Source organism: Phyllostomus discolor, chromosome 3 (assembly GCF_004126475.2).
Source record: "Phyllostomus discolor isolate MPI-MPIP mPhyDis1 chromosome 3, mPhyDis1.pri.v3, whole genome shotgun sequence".
NCBI classification, from domain to species: domain Eukaryota; kingdom Metazoa; phylum Chordata; class Mammalia; order Chiroptera; family Phyllostomidae; genus Phyllostomus; species Phyllostomus discolor.
The window spans coordinates 50,711,490-50,735,690 of record NC_040905.2 but is presented as its reverse complement, the minus strand read 5'-3'; the positions used below and the strand labels follow the sequence as shown (position 1 = coordinate 50,735,690).

At 34.4% G+C, this 24,201-nt stretch overlaps 1 protein-coding gene across 7 annotated transcripts in view; it reads left to right on the top strand.

Annotated features, from left to right (window-relative positions):
- The window catches only part of SSBP2 (single stranded DNA binding protein 2), a 251,897-nt gene that overhangs the window by 167,225 nt on the left and 60,471 nt on the right, over nucleotides 1-24,201 (top strand). For 5 of the 7 annotated variants that reach the window (XM_028508444.2, XM_028508482.2, XM_028508452.2 and 2 more), the window contains one exon: nucleotides 18,539-18,598. The exons of the other annotated variants lie outside the window; for them this stretch is intronic. In XM_028508444.2, the coding sequence (XP_028364245.1) occupies nucleotides 18,539-18,598 (60 nt within the window). The remainder of the gene's footprint in view (nucleotides 1-18,538; nucleotides 18,599-24,201) is intronic. 7 annotated transcript variants of the gene reach the window in all.

Sequence of the window (24,201 nt, the reverse complement as noted above, 5' to 3'; positions counted from 1 at the left end):
AGTCTTTAAGTAAGTGAATAATTTGTATATAAAACTCTATGAATTCTCAAAGTGACCCACCATGGGACTGGTGAATGATTTTAGAGCAGCTTTCTTAAGTTGAGAAATCTTGCTACTGGGAAAACTTTCTTCAATTTCTAGTAAGCTTCAAACCTGAATGTTCAGGAGCCTGTACTTTCATTTGGCAGTTTTAGTGGAAGAAAAAGCAGTATTGTGGTGTGATGTGAGCACACAGAGTGGACTTGCAACTGAGCCTGAACTCTGACTCCCCTGTCCCTGTGCTGCAGTCTTATTCAGAAGCCTGGCTGTATACTAAGAAGTTTGAATTATACATCAATCTTTTATGTATTCTCATAGCATTCTTACTAAGAGATAGGTAAAGTTTGATTCCTGTAATTTCATTGATTAGGCAGCAGTGTTCCTTGAGCCAATTATACTTTCTTCTCACTTATGTATAATAATCAAAATAGTTGAGTAAAGTGCATAAAATAAAGTTCTCATTTTTTTATGTTTTCAAAGAATTAAAACTATTAACTTTTACCTTATCAAGTTTTATAATTTTATAGATTTCAGTAACAAGGAAACTTCTCTTGTGAACTTACTATAACTTGTACCACATTTTAAAAATGAACATCTTTTATTTCTACCAAGAACAATTGGGAGAAAGGGGTGAAAATGCTTTATTTTTTCCTCCTTTCTTCTTTGTACCATAAGAAAACTTTGAAGAAGAAAACTATATCTTGTTTTTATCATTCCACTAAACATATCTATATCTTTTATATAAAAATACAATATAATCTTTTAATACATACTGATATAGGTATATTTGAGTGTATACTTAATATGGGGTGTACTTGTAACTATCTAACTTTGAACTCTCTATAATTTTTTGTTATCATTACCATATTATGTTTTGCTTGGTTTTTATCTTGATATGTTTACTGTATGGTAGTCACTGGATCTTTAGTTTTCTTAACTGAAACTGTTGAAAACTAATAAGGTATTCATGTTGGGTTGTTAATTTAAGGATTTGACATGAATACGATTATAAATACTTGTTGAAGATAATGTATACCAAGTAACTTAATTTCCAACCAAGGTGGCCATCCATTTTTCAAAATCTAGATTGACCCCACCTCCTACGAGGTAGAGAACACCAGGCAGCAGGTTTGTGAGCCACGTTTTCTCTTCAGGCATCGCACTGGCAATGGTAAAGCTGCTTTGCCATCTAGCGGTGGTTCGCAGACGTCTCTACTTGGCCAGGGTATGTTTTGCAAAGGTTTTATTTTTAGCAAGACTGCAATGTAGCAAGCTGACCTAATGTTTGACATAGTAATAATGCAATGAGAAGGACAAAAAATAGAAAGATATGTCCCCTTTTCTCCATGGTGCTATTATTGACTAGGGAAAGCTCAGTATAAATCACTTTCATAAAGCAACAAAGACAAAAATAAAGTTTAGATAATGAATATTCTTAATGTTTTAAAAGAAAAAATCAAAATGTTCAAAAATGAGAAAATGGTTATTTAATCTAACACTTAAAACTGAAAAGGAAAAATAAATGTTTTTGCAAGCTCTGGTTAAATGTTTCCAGAGGTCGATTTATTTAACCTATATCTGGAAATAAGTCCTGCATTTTGATAATACCTTCATAACTGATTATACCCATCTGCTCTGCAAATCCTAATCTGACTTTTAGAATACAACTATTTTATTATCAGTGGCACCTGTTTTACCCTCTTATTTATACATATAGCTAAACAGTCTACATGCCTTCTCAATTCCCTTCTGTTTTTATTAATCTTCATGTTGTCTTTACTCTTAGTGTGTTCCCTTTCCTCTTACCCTTCCAGACCACAGCTGGTTGTAAAATTCACCTTAGGAAAACTCCGAACCTCAGGAAAAACTCCCTTTCCTTCTCCCTAGAAGTGGTAGATACTACCTTTGATCTTAGATAACAAACTAAAAGATTAGTCTTTTTTTTAAGTTTGGCACTTTATTTTTTAATGATATTTTATTGATTATGCTATTACAGTTGTCCCAATTTTTTGTCCTTTGCTCCCCTCCACCCAGTACCCCCTACTCCCTCAGGCAACCCCCACACTATTGTTCTTGTCCATGGGTCATGCATATAAGTTCTTTGGCTGCTCCATTTCCTATACCGTACCTTACGTCCCCATGGTTATTCTGTAACTACCTATTTGTAATTCTTAATCCCCTCACCTCTTCACCAATTCCCCTGTACCCCCTCCCCTCCGGCAACCATCAAAACGCTCTCAATATCCATAATTCTGTCTGGTCTTCTTGTTTGCTTAGTTTGTTTTTTAGATTCAATTTTTGATAAATATGTATTTATTGCCATTTTATTTTTCATAGTTTTGATTGTCTTCTTTTTCTTAAATAAGTCCCTTTAACATTTCATGTAGTAATGGTTTGGTGATGATGAACTCCTTTCATTTTTTTTTCTTGTTTGAGAAGCTCTTTATCTGCCCTTCAGTTCTAAATGATATCTTTGCTGGGTAGAGCAGTCTTGGCTATAGGTCCCAGCTTTTCATAACTTTGAATATTTCTTGCCAGTCCCTTTAAACCTGCAAAGTTTCTTTTGAGAAATCAGCTGACAGTCTTATGGGAACTCCCCTGTAGGTAACTACTTTTCTCTTGCTGCTTTTAAGATTCTCTTTATCTTTAACCTTTGGTGTTTTAAGTATGATGTGTCTTGGTGGGGGCCTCTTTGCATTCATCTTATTTGGGACTTGCTGTGCTTTCTAAACTTGCATGTCTATTTCCTTCACCAAACTAGGGAAATTTTCTTTCATTATTTTTTCAAATAGATTTCCAATTTCTTGCTCTTTCTCTTCTCTTTCTGGCACCCCTATGATGTGAATGTTCCAGAGGCTGCTTACGCTAACCTTGTTTTGGGAGGGGGGGGGGGGTTGGATTCTTTTTTCTTCATCTTGTTCTGATTGGTTGATTTTGCTTCTTTATGTTCCAAATCATTGATTGGATTCTGGGCTTCACTTATTCTACTGTTGTTTCCCTGCAAATTGTTCTTTATTTTAATTAGTGCATCCTTTGTTTCTGACTGGATCTTTTTTATGCTGTTGGTGTCTTCATCAAATTCCTTGAGCATCCTTTTAACTAGTGTTTTGAACACTGCATCTAATAGATCACTTATCTCCCTTTTGTTTAGTTCTTTTTCTGGAGTTTCGATCCACTCTTTCATTTGGACCATGCTTCTTTGTCTCCTCATTTTGGCAGCCTCCTTGCGTTTGTTTCTGTGTATTAGGTAGAGCTGCCCTGACTCCCTGTCTTGGTAACGTGACCTGATATAGTAGGTGTCCTGTAGGGTCCAGTGGCAGTGCTCCCTGTATCACCCAAGCTTGGTACTCAAGGTGCACACTTCGTGGGCTGAGTATACCTTCCTCTTGTAGTTGGGCCTTGGTTGCTGTTGACAGATCAATGTGAGGGATTTACCCAAGCCAGTCAGCTGTAAGGAATGTCTTTGACCACTGACCACCAACCTCCCCCATCCATGGAGGATCAGCTATATAGGGGCAGTAGCTGTCTACTGGGTGTGCAGACCCTGGGGTGTCCCAGGAGGTGCAGGCCTGTGTCAGCCCCCACCTGTATTTTTCTCATGGTCACCCTGCATGAGCTATAAAGCAATATAAGATGGCTGCTACTTGTGCTGGTCTTGGCATTTCCCAGATGAAGCTAAGCTGTGACTCTAGGCTGGCTGCTGCTAGTGCTGTCCCTAGGGTCAGTCAGCAAGAGGTACAGGAGCTAGGGGCTCACTGAGGCCAACTGTTGCTTGTTTGAAAGGATTTAGGAGTTTGTGAAGAATGAACCAAAACCAGCCATGCACATGGAAAAACCACTGTTAATCACTGTAAGTTGAGTGGGATGGAGCCTCAGGTTACTCCAGGGTGGAGATACCCTGTTGTATTGTGTTTATAGAACTTCAGGTATAGCATCCACCTGCGAGCTCTGTGGCTGTGTGGCTCCATGGGGAGAGGGCTCAAAAAAGGTAAAGTGGCCTCTGCCTACCTTTCTGTCTGGGAGAAAGCTGTCTCTCAGCTCTTGCCTTAATACCAGGCACTTCAGTTTCTTACTGGTGCCTTTCAAGCTGCTACCCCAGTGCTAGACCTCAAAGGAAATGAGTCTGAGTAAGTCTGTGTGTGGGTTCTTTAAGAGGAACTGCTTGGGACTCTAGAAGTTTCTTCTACTGACTCAATTCCCACTGGATTTTGCAGCCAGAAGTTGTGGGGACTTACCTTTCTTACACTGGAACTTTCTTGCTGGGGGTCCTGGTATGGTACTGGGACTCCTCACTCCCAAGATATCTCATCCCAATTTTTATCCACCACACATGGATGTGGGACCAGCCCAATTCTCATCTCTACCCCTCCTACCAGTCTGGATGGATGTCGTTTCTTTAATTCCATAGTTGTCAGACTTCCTTTTAACTCAATTTCTGATGTTCCTGAGTGATGGTTGTTCTGTAATTTAGCTGTAATTTTGATGTGGTTGTGCGAGGATCCAAGCCATGTTTACCTATGCTGCTACCTTGACCAGAAGTAGATTAGTCTTTTCTTAGTTTAAATAAATAAGATACTGAAAATCTCAAGCAGAACTGACTTACCTAAGTATACCATCTAATATGATTTATATGTAGTTTAAAAATTGAAGCATTAAAAATAGTGTTTCTCGGAACTAAATACACCATGATTTAGAGAATGGAAGTAGGGAAGGTTATTTATTTATCAAAGTTCAAGAAATAAAAATTAAGTTTAATTTTCTTAGAAATGTAACATTGAATCTTTAAAGAACAGAGATTGTAAATATTAAAAATAGAACAAGTCTTTCTCTAGTATAAAGATAAAAGCAGCCTGAAAAAATAAAGGTGCCTGACAGCTGCTGGCTTTGATAATGCTTTCCTGCAGTTGTGGTAATAGTTTTTCTGGCCTCAACTATTAGAACAAATTAAAACCGCTCAGCTTGAGTAACTAAGTGAGCTTGTAAAAAAAATGCAGTTTCAGACAACTGAAGGCCTGCAGAGTGACTAGATGGACAGAGAGCAGACGAGGGAGTGTCAGGGGTTCAGAGACTTTACTTAGGTTTTCCTATTAAGAGGGAATGAAATAGTTTTCTCTTAGAAACCCTTCTTTTTTATATATTTCTTTGTCAGAATGAGTATTTAGGAAAAGTTAACTCGGCCACTCTAGACAGATACTGGTTTTACTTTCACGCTAAAGGTGTCATTAAGCAAAAGGTGTCAAGATATTCAAGTGAAACAATAAAATGTCACATTTTAACTTATATCTGTGATAAGAGCTAATCTGTTTTTCAAATAATTTGAAATTATAATTTTTCTTGTAAAAAATATTTAAATGAAAATTTTCTCCAGAATGTTGAAGTTTTTATTTAAGTCTCATGGGGAGAAATATGTATTTGTACCAAGTTACAAATATGCAAAGGGTATTTATTACACAACTTAATTTTTATCTAATGGTAGTTACAGAAATAAAAATGGTCCATTTTTTTGGAAATTAAAGAAGGAATATTGTAAGTTCCCTATAAAGGTAACATAGATTTGTCTTAAATATATATTGGAATGCCTTCAGCTTTTTTTTTCTTTTTTTTCTTCCAATTTTATTTTAATCATTGTTCAAGTACAGTTTTCTGTCCTTTACTGCTATCCCAGCCCACCTACCCCTCCCTCCCCACCTCCCTCCCATTTCCATCCCCCTAGTTTTTGTCCATGTGTCCTTTATATTTGTTCCTGTAAACCCTTCCCATTTTCCCCTGAGATTCCCCTGAAATTCCCTCCACTCTTCCCTCTGGTCTCTGTCAGCTTTTTTAAAAAATGACTTATCATTAGACAGTGTTTAGGAATAACTCATTCAGCATCCACAAACTATGAAAGCCAGAAAGTAAATATTTTAGGCTTTGAGGGCTTTGAAGTCACAACTCCTCAACTCTGGTGTTGTAGTACAAAAGCAGCCATAAGCACTACATAAACTTATAAGCATGGCTGTTCCAATAAAACTTTATTTACAGAAACAAGTGTTGGGTCAGATTTAGTCCATGAGCCATAATTTGCCCACTCTTGTGCTATTGGAATATGGTCACCACTAGAGATTTGCCAGATATCCAGAGGACAGGGATCAAGAGCAATGTTTCCCCAAGTGTGTTCTGTGCACTACTGATACCAGGGTCATGGAAGTTGATCACTCCTAGTACATCCAGACTCTTGGGAGTGGGGTGTGGGACTAAAAATCCTTTATGTTTTCTTCCTGTTTGTTTTGTTTTTAACAGATTAATCTTACAAACTAAAATCTGAAAACCATTGGCTAAGAATGCTGACAACATTCAGTGATAAATAAAAACTGAATTCATTGTTCTCCCTACCTCCATGTCCTAGAGTTACTACTGTAGTAAACAAGATAAATAGAAATCATTGCCCTCATTGAACTTAGGGTCTAGGGAGACAGTCAATAAACAAAATAAATAATTATTTTATAATATATGATGCATTAGATAGTGTTAAGGGCTAAGGAGAAACATGAAACTGAAAGGGAAAACAGGCAGCATTGCAGAAGTTTTTGGGTACTGTCCAAAGAAATACTCAGTGAGAAGATGCCGTTTGAGGAAATACCTGAAGGAAATGAAGTAACATGCATACGATATCTGGGAGGAGTGTTCTAGGCTGAGGGACAAACAGACATAAAGTCCCTGAGTTTAAAGCATGGCTGGCTTTTTGCAGAGATGAGAGAGGCTGGCTAGCTAAAGTGGAGTGTCAGCTGGGAAGAATAGGGTGGAACCTCAGTTCTCAAACATAATTCATTCCAGAAAACAGTTTGAGAGGCGATTTGTTTGAAAATTAAATCTCTTTTGTTTGTTGCCCAAGAGATGTGGGACTGATCATACAGGTATCAGCAAGAAATGGTTGTCGGGTAGAAATCAAGACCTGAAGTTTTATTAGAAAACTGAGACATTTTTCCATGAATTTGCTTGAGTACTGAGGTTTGACTGGGGTTAGATGTGGAGTCCTAGATAACAGGAAGCCATGTCACGTAGTCTTTGTCGGTCGTTGTAGGGATTTGGGGTTTTACTCTGATTAGAAGGTTTAAACAGAGTCATTCTGGCTGCTATGTCCTGATTAGTTTGTAGAAGGGAAGGATGGGAACAGGGAGGCCAGTTTGGATGTCACTGCAAAATTTTGACAAGAAATTATTGAATTCTAGATACATTATGAAGCTAGAGCTGACAGATTTGGTGACAGTTGGGACATGTTGTGAGAGAAAAGGCTAAATCAAGGGTGACTGCAAGAGTTTGGTCGTGTCCCACTGGAAAATGGAGCTGACATTTACATATGTAGGCAAAACGTCAAAAGGAGGTATGAGGGAAAATAAGAAGTTTAATTTTGAATTTAAGATTAAGATGGCTCTTAGATACTCACAATATGTGAGTAGGAAACAAGATATCAGAGATTGGAGTTTTATGTTTCAGGCTTGAGCTGAAGACATCATTTGGGGAGTCATTAGCATATGCATAACATTTAAAGCTATGAGCCTGCATGACATCACGAAGATAGTGAGTTTAGGTAGACAAGAAGCTCTACAAGGATCCCAAGGCATTCTAATATTAAGAAGTCAGGGAGATGAGAAGGAGTGAGCAAAGAAGAATGAGAAGGAGCAGACCATGAAGTAGGAAGAAAACCAGGCAATGTGGTGTCCTGCAAGCCAAATGAAAAATAAAAATGTTTCTAGGTAGAGAGCAATGACCAGCTGTGTCAAATGCTCCTGATAGTTCAAAGTGGTTGAGGCTGATGACTGACCTTTGGATTTAACAAGGTTATTGATGGCCTTGATAAGGCAGTTTCAGTGGAGTGATGGGGAAGAAACCTCATAAAAGTAGGTTCAAGATAAACTGGAAAAAAAGAAATTGGAGTCAACGAGTATGTCCAACTCTTTCAAAGAGTTTTGCTCTAAAGGGAAAGAGAAAGGAGGCAGTAGCTGGAGGGAGGTCAAAGAAATCCTGCTGGGAGTGAAGTGTTGATTCTTACCCGCTGCTCATCCCTACTGAGGGCCAGCTCTGCTGACAACTGTGGGAAGAGAGGATGTATAGGCTATTGCCAGGTATCATCCATTCCACCCAGCAATCAGGTATAATCTTAAGTATAAGAATAATACCAGGGAATAGAGTAATCATGTATCTTTTATGCACAGTAGGATACTTACCAAAAAAGAGTAAAATAGAATTAATTACTTAGAAGGCCTGCAAATGTGAATACCGTTTTCTGTCATTTTTATATTCTATAAATGATCTCCAACATTATAAATACTTTTGACATCTGTAAATACTTTTCCATTTGAATTTGTCTTATACATTTTATTGTATACATGTATCTATTTTAAGATATACATGTTCCAAAATGCATTTTTAAATTGGAGATGTAGAAATAATTTTAGTTTGTACAATTTGAATTCTCTCATCTTGCTTATTTTTATACTTTTTGAAATTAGTCAAATTAGTGAACTCTAGTTTCAAAAGACTTTTTGATGCATTAATAATTTATGTAAAAATCTGTTCTGTAGAAAGACTATTTTATATAGTTTAGATATGACTTGAGTAATTTTAAGTATATATTTCATGTTTACAGGTAAATAACCAAGTCAATGTGAGGGTATCATTTTATTGCTAAAGGAAGATATTTATTTCTAAAAATATATGGAGTAGGTAAAAGTAGGTTTATAGTTGTAAGTACATGAAACAGTTTATTCTTGCATTATTAGTTATTGTATTCTGTACTGTATTACAACTGTAAACCTACTTTTGCCCACCCTTGTGTATAATCTGCCATTTGTATCAGAAGGCCAATTCCATTGGCTAGTTTCTTTAACAAATGTTATCTTTGCATGTGAATTTGGAAGGACTACTACCTAAATAGCAGACATTTCGCTAGCATATCAAGATATGGGAAGGATGAGAACAAAGTAACATTTTTCTTTTTCAGTGGTACATTTAGGTGAATACCTATCTCATACATGTGCGTCTGGAATGAGTTTATGCAGCAGTATAGTACAAAATAGGGGAAACAAGCGAGGGAACACTTCTGCATTCTTTAATGAAAAATTAAGAGCGGCTTTTAAAAATTGCTCTAGCTTCTTCTTTTGTTGATTCAGCTGATAATTTGTCCTAAATTATAAATCTCAAATATTTATCTTCATACCCATTATAGTCTTTTTTAATACACTGATGTAGGTTTATCTGTGCTCGTGACTTCAGGCAGTCGTGGGAGGCCGCATGGAGCCCGATTCGGGTCACACAGGACTCCAGCTGCCTGTCTCACAGACACCAGAAAAGTGTGTCTGTGTGTGTGTGAATATAAGTTGATCTAAAACAGATTATTAAAGTTTCCTATAGAATATTATCAAACTTTTATAGTTTATTGGACCAGCAGCTAGCAGAGTCCCCATTCACAGTCCACAAGTCCATTGGCACACACCTGTATCTAATTACAGTAGTGAAGACTTCAGGAATAGAATCTTTTTGAAAAGACCAATAATGTTAAGTGAGTAATTTTGATGCTCGGACTAAATTCACATAAAAAGAATCAACCTAAGTATTACTCTGTGCTGAATTGCCAAAACAACATTAGGCAACTGGATCCGTTAATATTTTACAGTTACTTTATGAGTTGTTTTAATTGTATTGGTGATGGTAGAATATTTAAGATGTATATTTAAGATGTGTGAGAGATAAACTACATATTTATGTTTATCAGCAGACTGTGCCAGTACAAGTATGTCATTTGGTGAGCTAGATTAGTTTAATACTAGTCGGAATTAAAATGTGTTAATCAAGAGCATCTTATCCACTGGGGCGTCAGTAATGTCTGCTGGAGACTTTCATGAAAAACAGAAAAGAATTGTAAAGTAGCTTGGGCAAACTTCATTTGATGCATAATTTATGCTTCATTACTTTTCTACAGGAAAAAAACTTCATAAAGAAATCTCATGAAACATCTCATGGAATTATAAATATAAGTGGATTTTTTTTTCGGCTAAGATATTTGAAATGAAATGGTAATATCACAACATTCTGGAATGATTTTTCAAAATAATATTCTCAGTAGCACATGACTTCAAGAAACTTAGCACATTTAATAAGAAAGATATTTTTTCCTAAGGAAAATATAGAATAGCAAAATAGAGAATAGAAATCTGTACAGAAAAATCTTGTACAAAAAAGAGAATTGAATTAACTAAAAAATGGACACAATGAATAAAATAATATTTAGTTTTTAAAAAATGGTTATGCCTTTGTTTAAATCTTACAGTGAATATATTTACATTACTTTGCCAGTACTATAGATAATCACAACCGGCCATATTTATCATTTTATAAAATTAGGTTCATACGTTTTTTCCCTTGAAAGAGACTAGAATAATTTTTATGTCATAGAATGTGTCTTATTCCCTGTGTTTGCTTGAAATAGTACATCAAAATATCAGAAAAAAGATTAAATCTGTGTAAAGCTATGTCTTCCCAGGACCAAGGAAGGTAGATATTTGATCTTCATGTAATTAATATAATTACTGAAGATAACCCATATTTTATCAGGCTCTATATCACTTTGTACTTTGTGTTTTTGCTAAATGTTGATGGAAGCAGATCACTTTTTGGCAAATAACCATTTTCTAACAGATTTTTGGACTAAAGATGGTTATGTGCTATAAAGACAATTTGATATTTAAAAAGCACAGTGTTTAATGTTCTTACTTAAAAGAGCCTTTTCTTAATGGAAAATATGTAAGCTGTGGGGGGAGGGGGAAATTTTCCCTTTTTCCCTGTTCTTCTGGATGGTTAATAAATTGATATGAGACAGATTAACAGGTGACAGCAACCAAATTTACTACGTATGTACATAAGAATATGATACCTGAGGAATAATTAGGCAGTTGAGGCTTATATGTCACCGTGAACTAAGGAGAAGGAAGTTAGGGGGAGAGGTAGTGGTTTGAGACTTCACAGGAGAAGAAGACAACTCACAGTTCACATGGAGATGAAAAATAAATGGTTGGTAAACAGATGTTTGCTGGGCCATCTTTAACAATGAAACACAGACGGGGCTTTGATTGAAAGCCCTTGCTAGGCCCCTGCCTGTTGCATGCACAATACTTAATGGTAAACCATGGTTGCCTATAATGAAAGCTCCCTTTCTGGTGCAGGTGCTTTATTTAACTTTTTTGGCACTGAGGGGGAAGATCGAAGGTTCTTCCTTAGTCTTCAGTTTCTTAAAATAACCAGCTTAAAATAATCAGTATCGCAAAGAGGCATATTTTGGAGTGACAAATTTTGCTTCCCTTCAGCTAAAAACATATTATTCCTGAGACTTAAGAATTAAAGCTTTTTGACTCATGTCCCATGTATAAATACTTCGAGAGGTAAGCTGCTATATGGAATTGTTAGCAGCTTTCTTGGCTGCACTATGCTTCAGAAAAAGACCAATGACTTAGCACACTTTCTTTGCCAAATCATACATAAATTAACCTGACATTCTTTTATACCAAAGAGTGGTTAGTAAATATTGGTACTCTGTAAAATGACCTAAGAATTATTTTCAACTCTGACACCCCAGATATAGTAAGAGAAACCTGAAAGCAGAATACAATAAAAGGCCTTATTAGTCATCTAAATTATGTTTTCTTGTATGCTGTTGATATGCGTATTATAATTATAACTCAGTGTCTTCTTGGGATCTCCAACACTTGTTCATTGCCTACTTTTATTAGATCCTCTGGAAGATATAATATATTCTACTTAAGCAAGCAGAATCTCCCCTTCTACACATATTTTATAAACATTTTCCCACTAGAAAATCAGATGAACTATGCCAATACTGTAGCTTGCAGTAACAGTATCAATAGATAATACCTACTTTAACAAGATGATATTTTTAAAAATAAACTGGTCAGGTGAGATTTTAAACATAAGAACCAAGCTTTATTTTATCTTTTTCTGGTTTTTGCAGTCTTCCCATCAATGTTGCTCATTCACTCAAATGAGCCAGCTCTGGAACTAACCAAATATTTATTGAATGCTGCTCTGTAATGCTCTCTCCGAATGTACTAACTGCTTCCTTCCCTTCCTCCCAACCTCATTAGAAGTTATCACGTTATAATGAATAGTTTGATTATAATGATGATACTTTTCTAATAATACCACATCCGTTTACCACCATTCCCCACCCAGCTTCTACTCCCTGTCAGCATCTGACTTTAAAAACACAAACTAAAGACTACATATATTATCAAAAGTGCCACCAAAAATGTTTAAGAAAACAAACATAAAGCTTACTGAGTTTATTTTATTTCAGTTTTCACATTTCTTTTAGTCCAGTGAATCAAGGCCACATGCTAATTAGTGCTTTATATGCAAATTAACTTGCTTACCTGAAATACCACTGCCCCTTCAGCTTTTCATGGTTGAGTGGTAGCATGGGGAAAGAAGCCTGCACTAAGTGAATGGTCACACAGTTGCTGGGGGCCCACGAGGAAGTGTGGAGTCAGGCAATTTATTTATGGTCACTAGCTTATGAGAATGAGGTGTGTGTACCTGCCCTTATCCTATAAGTATATTACTGTAGCAGAATGTAACAGCATTAAAAAAACAAAAATAGCAGTTAAGAAATTTGCTCTGTTTTGTTTAACATAAAATAAGGAGGTCGAACTAGTAAACTCTAAAAAGTAAAACTGTCTGTTCTAAAAATATGTCAAAAGGGCATATTCAAATAAAATTATATGTTAGGCTTTACTGTAATTGTACAACACAGTACTTATAAAACTGCAAGTACTTTTGTGAAGAAGTTATTTTTGAAGTGAGTGTTCAATTGCAAAACTGTTTTGTAAGTTCATATTTTCATAAATGTGATAATTGTATAGTATTTCTTTCAGTTAGAAAGATACTATTCTCTTCAAAATTAGGAGAAAATTCCACATGAATAATTTTGCATTAAAAAAAAGTTCAACGTTACTTTAAATTACGTAAGTCCTGTATAATTACACATTCTAGAATATACCTCAGACTTAAATTTTCAGAGGCATAAACTAAAGGCTACATTTTTCCACTCTGAAGAAGTTATTCTTCTCTTCCTCATTGATACATCCTAAATTATGTTCATAAAATAAAATACAGTATATAGAAAGTTCTTAAGTGGTTGGCATTTAAAAAATATTTTTATTATTTATGTTTAGAGACATCGGAAGGAAGGGAGAGAGGGAGGCACACATCGATGCACACCCACAACTGGGGACCTGGCTTGCAATCCAGGCAAGTGCCCTGGCCAGGAACCCAGCCAGTGACCTTTCAGTTTGCAGGCTGGTGCTCAATCCACTGAGCCACACCAGCAGGGCTTAAAATGATTGGCATTTTAAAGAACCTTTTATTTTTTAATTATTTTAAATTTTCTTTCTTAGCAATTTGTTCTTAAAGACTAAGATTTAAAGAGTTTCTAAAAACCATGTTGAAATATTTAAAATAAGATGTAAGGTGATTTATATGTTGCTATATCAATTTTAAGGATTCTAGGAGTTACCAATTTTATTTTATGGATAAATTACATTTTGCAGCCTCACATTAAGGTAATGACTTGCTCTGAACAGTTTTTGTTCTTTCCTCTGAAGTGGGTTTTCTGCAAATCAAGGCCCACGTTGCACTGCAGTGTACTAAATCCTCCATGATCATGGTATGAACAGTGCTAAGGAAGTAGAGGGAAAGGAGACTAGAAAGATTCTTTAAAGAGGAATAACAGAAACTGGCCCCTGGAGGATTAATAGAGTTACTTGGCAGAGAGAGTACAAAGTAATCTCAAGAAACAGTGAATATTCTAGTGTTGATAAATCATATTTGTAGGGTTTTTGGAACTATTAATGTTAGAGAATATTAACAAAGCTGATGACATTTGAGCAATGTATCATTTAAGATGTCCAGTTTGATCTTGTATATAGTAAAAGAAGTGAGGGCTTAAAATGGTTCTTATCACTAGTAATTTTAGTACTGCTAAATTATTTATACAACCATTCCCTGGTCAGGGAGGTCTGGGATCTTCGAAGAAGAAGAGAATTGGACTGGGAAATGGACCTTCAACTAGTGTGAGGAAAGAGCCTCTCATTTCTGATTCTTAGGGAATTGAGATAAAACACTAAGGGCTTTTGAGAGGCCAAATGAGAGGGAGACTACTGCTTTCCACCAGTAGAAAGGGCAAAGAAGAAAGGAAAACTCTCTCTTTAAAAAAGAAAAATTAGGAAAATCAGAAGTTTAAAAGTCTGTGAATAATTCTTGATATAATGGAAAATAATAATCTTTTTAAACTGAGTGATATTTATGCTGAAATAAATTGTGATTATAAATGTTGTGTTTCTCTAAAAAACCATTTGGAGGAAATGAGATGGACACGATTTATATTTCTCTTTTTTCCCTTTCATTTAGTCATCAAGTATTTATTGATTTTTCTGGCTTTGTACATAGTTTTGTTCACTCTGGTTTATCCTATTCATTCTGGGCAGACAACCAAAACATGTAGAAATAAGAATTTATGCCTGTAAATGTAATTTCCACATGTCACAGTGCTAACTATACTACTCAATTTATCATGTCATAAAGAATCTTACTCCATGAGTTTTGTCTAATTTGGAAAACCTTTTATTTTTTTATTTTCTTTTTATTGTTGTTCATTTACAGTTGTCCCCATTTTTGCCCCATTAGAACTTTGATTTGCGTCATCCATAGCACTGCGTGTTCTATCAAACAGGGATGATGTAATAACCACTTTTGAGGGAAGGCACCAGATTGAAATATTATTTTCTTTGAGTTTTCATTGATTCTTGCCATTTGGTGAAGAGAACATTCTATTTGTTCCAGATTAGAGGACTGATAGTAGAAAACAATTTTCCCAGAAAATTGTTTCTACTATTAATTACAAGACTGTGAACCTTGAAAAATCCTAAGCAGCAGGATGATCTTTATCTGCTTTATTTACTGATATGTCCAACCGCTGAAGCACTGCCTTTGTAGGTGTTTAATAAATATTTGCTAAATGAACTAATCTCTAGGATGCATTTTAATCAATAAGTGCAACTTTTGTAATTCTCCCTATTAACCTTTGATCTGAACAAGGCATAATTGTTGGAGTATTTTTTCCTTTATCTGGGGTTTCCTTTTTTCTCTGGAAAGTATGGAAAGAAGTCTCTGCAGCTCCTCAGTAAAGGTGGTTTGTGCCTTAGGAGCACATGCTTATGACCTGACCCCCCAGGCCACCCCCACACACTTCAAACACTTACAGATATTTACAACGTATTAATATCTATACTTAAAGGTAATGCTGGGAATAATCAACACAGAATCTTGGGGTTTTATTTTGTTCATTTTTCTAAAGAACTTTAGAGATCCTCTAGTTCAACTCCCTCATTTTAAGGTTGAGAAAACTCAAGCCCTGAAAGGTTATTTTCTCAGGGCTCACCTGCTTATTGATTAGTGGTGGTGCAAAAGCTAGAATCCAGATCTTTGACTCCCAGTCAAATGTTTTTTGTACACACAGTATAAATAACTTTTTCAAGGGGAAGGCTTTTCCAGTTAAAATACACATTCACCTCATGACAACTTTATGCAAATTATTTTGATGCCCAAACTATTAAAAAAAATTTTATCCCAAACATGAAGAACATGTTCTTCCGAGGTTTTTAATGCAGAGAGTACTCACATGTCTGTCAATAGATATATCTTATACAACTAGTAGGTAATCTCTTAGATTCATATTTTACCATAAATAATTTAAATTTAATATCTGAAATTACATTTGAAAGCATATTGACTTCTGAATAGTGAAGTACAAATATTTGTGTAGAATACTCTCAGTTGCTAGTATGCGAACTCTTGGGTTCTGTTGCTGTGTCCGTAACTCAACAAGTAGGCAGTTGAGAACCTAGGTATTTAACTAGATAATTGTGTGTAAGGATCAGTCTGTGTGTTAAAAGCTTATATTTATAATAACACTAACTTAATATTAAAAATGTTTTACCTATAGCAATCTTTATGTTTTAGATAAAAGTAGTAGATTTTTAAACCTAAATTAACTAGGTTTTTGTCACTTTTGCTATAATTATATGTAATCAGTGGGAATTAATAAGTAGTTTTTCTTCTTTTTACTCTACCAAAAGAAAAAAATAAACCAAAAAAATTTGAACATCTTGGAAAGCACACAGAGGGAATAACTAAAGAGACTGTCTGTCTGTCTCATACTCTTACTCTGGCAGGACCTGCAGGGTCCCAGCTACCACGCGGACAGCCTCTTCCTCTCAGCAGTGCCGCGATGGGTCTCACAGTCAGATGGCAGAGCACCACAGTCCCATCCAAGCAGACTCACTCTCAATGCCGCAGATACAGCAAGATGTCTTTTTTTCACATAGTTCATTTCACATAGTAAACTAATACCATAGCATGATTTTACGTTCAGAGGAACATGAAATCTCAAATGCTCTATTTCAAATAAACCACTTGAATAAATTTTCTCAATATTTAACTCACCATTTGGCATTTGGTAATATTTTTGATAATTCTTACTTCATATTCCATTTCGAAGTGAATTTATTATAAACAAGCATTATTAGTAAGCCATTTTTATTTTACCATGTTTCAAAAACTAAATAGAAATTATGCATTGGATTAGTGAGTATGCCATATAACTTCTATTTACAAAGGAAAAGCAACCATTCTAAAATTTCAATAACACTATAGTCAATTATTAAATTTTTAAAATAAGTCCAGAAGTTGAAAAACCAGTTTCATAAGTGAAATTGGTATTGGGAAAATGGCAGAGGGAGTATGAATATTGGAATACATTTCTAAATAGTTGGCAATATACTTAACTAACCCAGTTTAGAGTTCCAGAAATGATAAAGAAGAGACAACTTTGATCAGATATGTGTAAACTAGGCATTTTTTAAATGTTAAACTTGGAAAATCCACTAACATTTTATCAGATGATGATTATCACCTGAATAATCCACCCTTTCTGTTCATTTAAAATGGTTTCCTGGAAATACATTAATATGTAAGACCACAGTGAACAAAAGCCAAATTGTTCACTTGATTCTAAAGTTCCTCTTATTGGTTTGTCAAGACTAAGATATTATAGTAAAATAATTGGGCACACAATGCAATATACAGATCATGTACCATAGAAATGTATACTTGAAATCTATATGATCTTACTAAGCAATGTCACCCCAATAAATTTTTAAAAAGTAAGAAAAAGAAAAATTCTCTACAGCATAAATATTTTAGGATTTTATTTTTCAGATGCTACTTTTAAAATAGCCCTGGGAAATATATGTAGCCATGAACTGCAGGCCTAATATCTAAAAATGTTTTTAGAAAATACATTTAAATGTGGAATTTAATTACATAAAGTACTATAGCCCTGTATTGCTCAAGCCTTTGTTAAATCGATTCTTTACTTTATAATAGTCTATACTTTAGAGTTTATAACTTGCTTATGTTCCATGTAAGGGATAATCTTTACATTTAAGTACATTGTGTATTTTGATGTAAATAAACAATTATATTTTTTCTACTGTTTATAGAAAATAAAAATGGAATTTTTAATAATCGTAGGAATAACTTCAGACATTTCAGTGCCCAAATCTGACTGATCAAACGTACTCTCCTTCCACCCAACACCGAATAGTCAGTCACCACAGGACACTTTTAGGGTATTTTCCAGATAGTTCTTGGACTGACAGCCAATACATCTCAGCAAGCTCTGACTCATCTAACAAAATACATTGAAGAAAGTTTTAATATAAGACCACTTTTTGATAAAAAATACACATTTCGTAATCTGCTAGGCTCAAAATACATGAAGAAATCTCTACTTTAAAGTTTATAATACATTTTGAATCATAACTAACCCTTGATTAAGTAAAGCTAAAGCTCTTTTAAACACAGTGACTCTTGGAAAAGAAATATCTTCACCATTTTAAACAAAGCTACAAAAGAAAAGGTGAAGAAATTTGGCAACTTTAAAATTATTTAAGGAAATTGATAACCAAACTGGATAATTCAGTCAAAAGTATATACCTAGAACCCAATTTGTATAATGAGGTTACCAGTAAGCCTCTCCCAGAAGTCTTTACTGAGATTCAAAACAATTTCTTAATTTGTTTTGCCAATTAGATATCATTATCTAATAATAATTCACATTTTAAAAATTTTAGTTACTTTAGTCATTTTTGGTATTTTTACAATTTTCTTGGAAAGTTTTGCAGATATTCTACAAAAAATAAAATACAGTGGTGATTTTTCTTAAAATCATTTATTCTACTGAAAACAATCACATGTGGAAGTAAATTGATTTATGTTTTGTATAGTTCTAAAAATTTTTAAGCAGTTTATTTTCAGATCTGTATTTTACATTGTGCTGTTTTTTTTCTTTTGGTTTGGTTTGGTTTATTTGTTTGTTTTATTTTAATAGCCTTTTATGTCACCTCGGTACCCTGGAGGTCCAAGGCCCCCACTGAGGATACCTAACCAGGTAAGATTTATGTGCTACTGAAGTTTTTTGTTTGTTTGTTGTTTGTTTGTTTATTTTAAGAATCAGTAAAGAAATAGAAAATGTCACAAATACTTTTTACCTATAACAATATTAAGTTGTCTGTTCTCTATCCCATTTAATGCTACTTCTAGTAGTATACAAACTACTTCAAGGGTTGGCCTACTGCAGTCCATAGGTTGGATGACTGTTTTTGCAAATAAAGTTTTACTGGAATGCAGGCACACTGAATTTCATTCATGTATTTTCTGTGGCTTCTTTTGCACTGCAAAGGAAGATGGAGCAGTCATGGTGAAGACTGTGCATGTCCTGCAGCCCTCAAGTATTTACTGTATAGATCTCTACAGAACAAAGGTTTATTGAACCTCAGAAACTACCATTTACTTTGAACCTAACTTTTAAATGTGTACAGTTTTCCTAAATGCTGATTATGTTCTCATTTAAAAGTGGCAATAAAATTTTCTATGAACATACTTTGGTTTATTTTTAAATATATTTTCAATATTATGGCTGTAACATTTATACCAATTTTGTCCAATTATATTGACATACAAGACATAAAAGGAGCTGCTCCTTGAAGGGTTAGAGCTATCAATAACTAATTAACAATAGGTCTATTAACGTTTTTATTTACAAGAGCTCTGAGATTGTATAAACATTTGTCCTTGAATAGTTTTTTATCAACATCATAAATATTTATTTGTTAAAGTGAATAAAACACAATTTTTACTTGCAAGGAGTTTATAGTTTAATTTTAGGATACAGATAACAAAAAGAAATTAAATGATTAGCTGTATGGAATAGTTAGTTATGTTAAGATAATTCTTTTGTCACTTTCTCTAAATCTGCTATTTGTATACCTCAGCATTTTCCCAGGTTCAAAGTAAACCCATTATCACAATAAATTCTCTTTTTCAGTCTCATTCTCTATTTCCACTTTTTTCCTGACCAAAAATAGAAGAAAGTTGCACTCCCTAACACATTTTGTAGCAACAGAGTCTGTTTCTTCTCTCTCAGCTCTTACTGAAATTATGCAGTGTTCTTGAAATGTCCCATTCTGCTGGTGTTGTCTGTCTGTAGTGCACAGTGAGGGTGCCAGCACCCACACTCACCTCCAGGGACAACTTGAAGCAGGAAGCAGTGCTGGAAGTCCCCACATCAGCAGCTGGAGGGGTCCTGTCCTTCAGAATCTGCATTCAGAACATAGGGCCATGGGAACAGGGCATGAAATAGGAAAGGGAAGTGCACAGATGCCATGTGTTTGAATATACGGGAATTTTATTTTCTCTGTGGGTGAACCTCTGTATGTTGACAGTCAGATGTGCTTATATAGGTGCCTGGGTCTTCTAAATTTCTTTTTAAAAAACAAGAAGTTGCATATTTTATTAAAATATTCATGGTATTTCAGACATCCCATTCATACCTTTGTATATTACATACACCTAAGAGGTTCCTGAAAATTTGAATTAAAGAAATGTGAATTTCTTGCACAAGTATATTGTTAGAATTTTTTGACTTTATTTATTCCGTATCATGATGAAAATCTGACAGAATGGAGTCCCATCCGTTTGGTGTTGAAATGCCTGTTATGGATAAGACACCGTGAGAGGCTTCAAACCTGTACAGACTGACAAAGGGAAGGACTTTTAGGAAGACGAGTGTGTTGGTGTCGGGATGTGGACTTGTAAATCTAGATTTTTTTAAAGAACAAGTTTATAATTCATGTAGGTTTGCAAAAGAGGCAATTAAAAAGTTAAAGGTAATAAAGAGATACAAGACAGGCTCTTTCTCCTCCAGAATTTCAAACAGTCTTTACCTGAAAGTATTTTAAAACGACTGTACTCTTATGTGAGTGGCTCCTTTTTGCCCCCCACCCCCCAACAGATATATAAACTTCATTAGTTCAACCATGTAACTTTCAAATTATAATTATTTACACTTATACTATTTTAAGAATAATTTTCTATGCAAATTAATTCTATAAATACACAGTTTTAGAAAATGTTTAACATTTAAGAGCATGGCCCTTTAAAGCAACGACACAGTGCTCCAGTTTCATTACGTGGTCATTAAAGTAGAGTTGGCAGAAATGTGTTTAGTGAGTAACTCAGATTCGATGAACACAGAAACACAAATATATTAACTATTTCTAGTTTTATCTTCACAGTAGTCATAAACTAATGAAATCCGGTTTTATCATTAGATTACATCAATAAAGTAAAAAGTGAGATATTAACCTCTTCAACTGTGTTGGCTAATCATTTTAAATAGTAAGTGGACATTCCTTTAATAAAGAGATCCTTCAGAATTTACAATTACTCATGATTAGACTATAGATTTTAATACAAGTTCTCCTGAGATGGTTTTTATGGTTCTGAACTAAATTCCCAATGGTTTATATTTATGCTGTTTGTATATTCATATAACTGTATTTGGAAAATGGTGTAATATCACTATGCCAAAAAATGTATGAAGGAGTAATAATCTCTAAAATGATTAAAAGAAAGTCAAATTACAAAATTTTACAATTTGGCAAAGAATAAGTATATATGAGAAAACATATGAAACATACATTAAGTCCAAAAAAACATTTTTGGCTACGTAATTTTACACTGGAATCGGTTCAGCTCTCAGAGTGGGCTGTTGGTGTTGAAGTATCCACAACCTCCAGCAGAGCAGGTCTTCGTCCTCCTCACAGATAAAATGTCTCAGCAGAAAAAGTCACAATGTTCATTCAGCAGTCTGATGAGGAAAACCACAGAAGCCAGAAATACAGACTGTTGATGAGTGAAACCAAGAATGAACTATTGATTTATCAATCCTATAGAATTTTGAGAATTTATACTCTATTTATGACCATTCCTGAAACTCAGTCAATAGATATGTGAATTGAAGTAACACATAGTTAATGCCATTGACCACTTTCTATTCTAAAACTGATTTGGGTATTCTAAAAGCACATTACATCCAGCTATTTTACTAAAATAGCTATTTTACATCAAGCTATTTTACAGTGTTTACTATTTGTCCAATAGTAGATAAGTGGTTAAGTAAATTATGGTGTATCTAAATGGTGAAATAGTATGCAGCTATTATAAAAGGCATGCTGTACAATTAAATTTATAGATAGGATAAAATGTTCATTATCTAGTATCAAATGTGAAAAAGAAGGCACAACTTGTGTATAGTACATCACCTTTGCTATATCACTGTGCATGTTCAGTGAATCCCCCACTCATGCGCCCCTCTCCATATACATACATTTGCCACAAAGACTGTAATGATCAGATCCTTTATTTCTAGGTGGTAGGATTATGAGTGATTTTTTTCTGTATTTTTAAAGTTTGCAATAAGCAGGTAGTAATTCGTGATTAGAAAAAAGATATTAGTTCTGGCTATTCAATGTATGATTATCCTTTATTAATATTGAATGTATAGTTTTTACATGGTAAAAGGAAAAGCATAATGGATGCTAAGGATAAGCCAATCTTAAAAAGACTTCACTTCATTACTTGGTTCAGATAGGGAACAAATCAGCATTTGAGCAGGGAAAAAAAGTTGTCAGGACATTTATTTAATATACTTAAATGAATTTACTATATCCCCATATAACCAAGATATTGTAAACAAACTATATACTTACTCCTTTTCACATGTTCTCTTAATAAAGGATGAATGATATCTAGCATGTCCTTTACCAATAATTTTCTGGTTATGGAAAATTTTTTGCATGTAGAATTTGATTTTAATTAATGATATCAGTATGAAAACAGAAGAACTTCAGCTGCATAAAGAGAAATATGTTCTACATTGAGTAAATGGTAGGAGTCTTACAGCTAAAATTGTAAGGATAACTATAACAAATGTCTAGCTTTAAAAATTAAATATGTTGCATGTGTTTAATATAAGTTAGTGGTTAATGATGAAAACATAAAGTAGCTTTCTTTACCAGTCAAAAATATTCCTTTCTATTCATTGGGACCTCCTTATTTATTTGTTTCTTAGGGATAATTACACTATCAATGTGTTTAAATTATGTGAAATCTAATGAAACAATTAAAATTATTTCTTTATGAATTTCAATTATATGTATATCCTGGCATATATGTATTTCCAATTACTTTCTACCATTGTAGGACAAAGAAAATTAACAAATTCAATGTCTAACCAAAAAATTCATTCTCCTTCCCAAACTAATAAAAGTTTGCATAGTTAATGCTATGTGGTCTTACTCAGTGTAAGTTATAGTTATACAGAGCTTTTAGGTACAGTGTTTACTACCTTCACCCAAACATACCTAATTATTTTGAAGCTGTTTTGTCACAAATATACCCTGTTTGGAAATAAGCCAGTACAAAAAATGCACTGCCATATATTTGATTGGACATTTCATAGAGCTGTACAAAATTTCCTTCAGAAATACTCAATCAGCCAACAAACATCTGTGGAGGTTTACTGCATGCCAGGCACCATTCTAGATGCAGAGCTGCACCATAAACTGGGCTGACAGTATTATATCAATCTGACTCAGCACTGCCCAACACCGCACTCTGGGGGATGGAAATATTCTCTGTTGGCACTGCCGTGTACAGCAGCTTTAATATTGTACTTTGAGCACCGAAAACGTGGTGAGAAGGACTGAGGAACAAAAATGTTAACTTTATTAATTTTAATTAACTTAAATAGCCACATGTGCCACAGGGCTACAGTATCAGTGCAGTCACAGTGGTTGAGCTATGGAACAAAGGAAAATCGGTAACTATATATCAAACGGTGAGTTGTGCTTCGGAGACAAATTTCTTCCTACACTGAATGTAACATTTCTGTGTTTTACTGTCTTTTCTATTTTTACTGGATTTTTATAGAAAAAAGGACAGTGATGTTGTCAAAAGGAACTTAACTGTGTTAAGTACCTTAGGTCCAAGGCCTGCAACCCCAGCAGCGCAATCGCATGACTTTGTGCAAGTCCCTCCCCCTTTCTGGGCCTTTGTGCCTTTCCCAGTAAAATGAGAGTGGATGCAGGTATTTCCAAAATCCCTTCTAGTCCTGAATTTCCTTTATTTTATTATTCTACTTCCTTTCATATTGAGGAGGCCCATTAAAATTTGGGGTAGATCAGAATTGTTACCTGAATTATATCATGAAAGCATTGAAAAATTAATAAATTTTTTCACTATTGGTGAGCATTTAGTTTCTATGGGCAGACTGTATAGCAGCATTCAAGGAAATATTCTGGTGTATATTCACCAGAATCTTAAGTTCCTACATGGATTTAACATTGGTTTCATATCCTTTTAAAAGAAGTAAGACTTTTCTGAAGCAAGAAATTATTTCATTTAATTATTTCTGTCTTATTAAAATACTGTATTATTTAATTCACTTCAAATTCCAGAATTTAAAACTTGTCTTTTAGAACTCTCGGCATATATTGATCTGATCTGAAGCCCTGGCTTTGCAACTTACCAATGTATAACTATGGATAAGTTAACAAGTTATTTATGTATTAAACCTCAGTTTCTCATAATCAAAAAGAATTAATGATAGCCTCATAGTCCCATTGTAAGCATTGAGTGAAATAACAAATA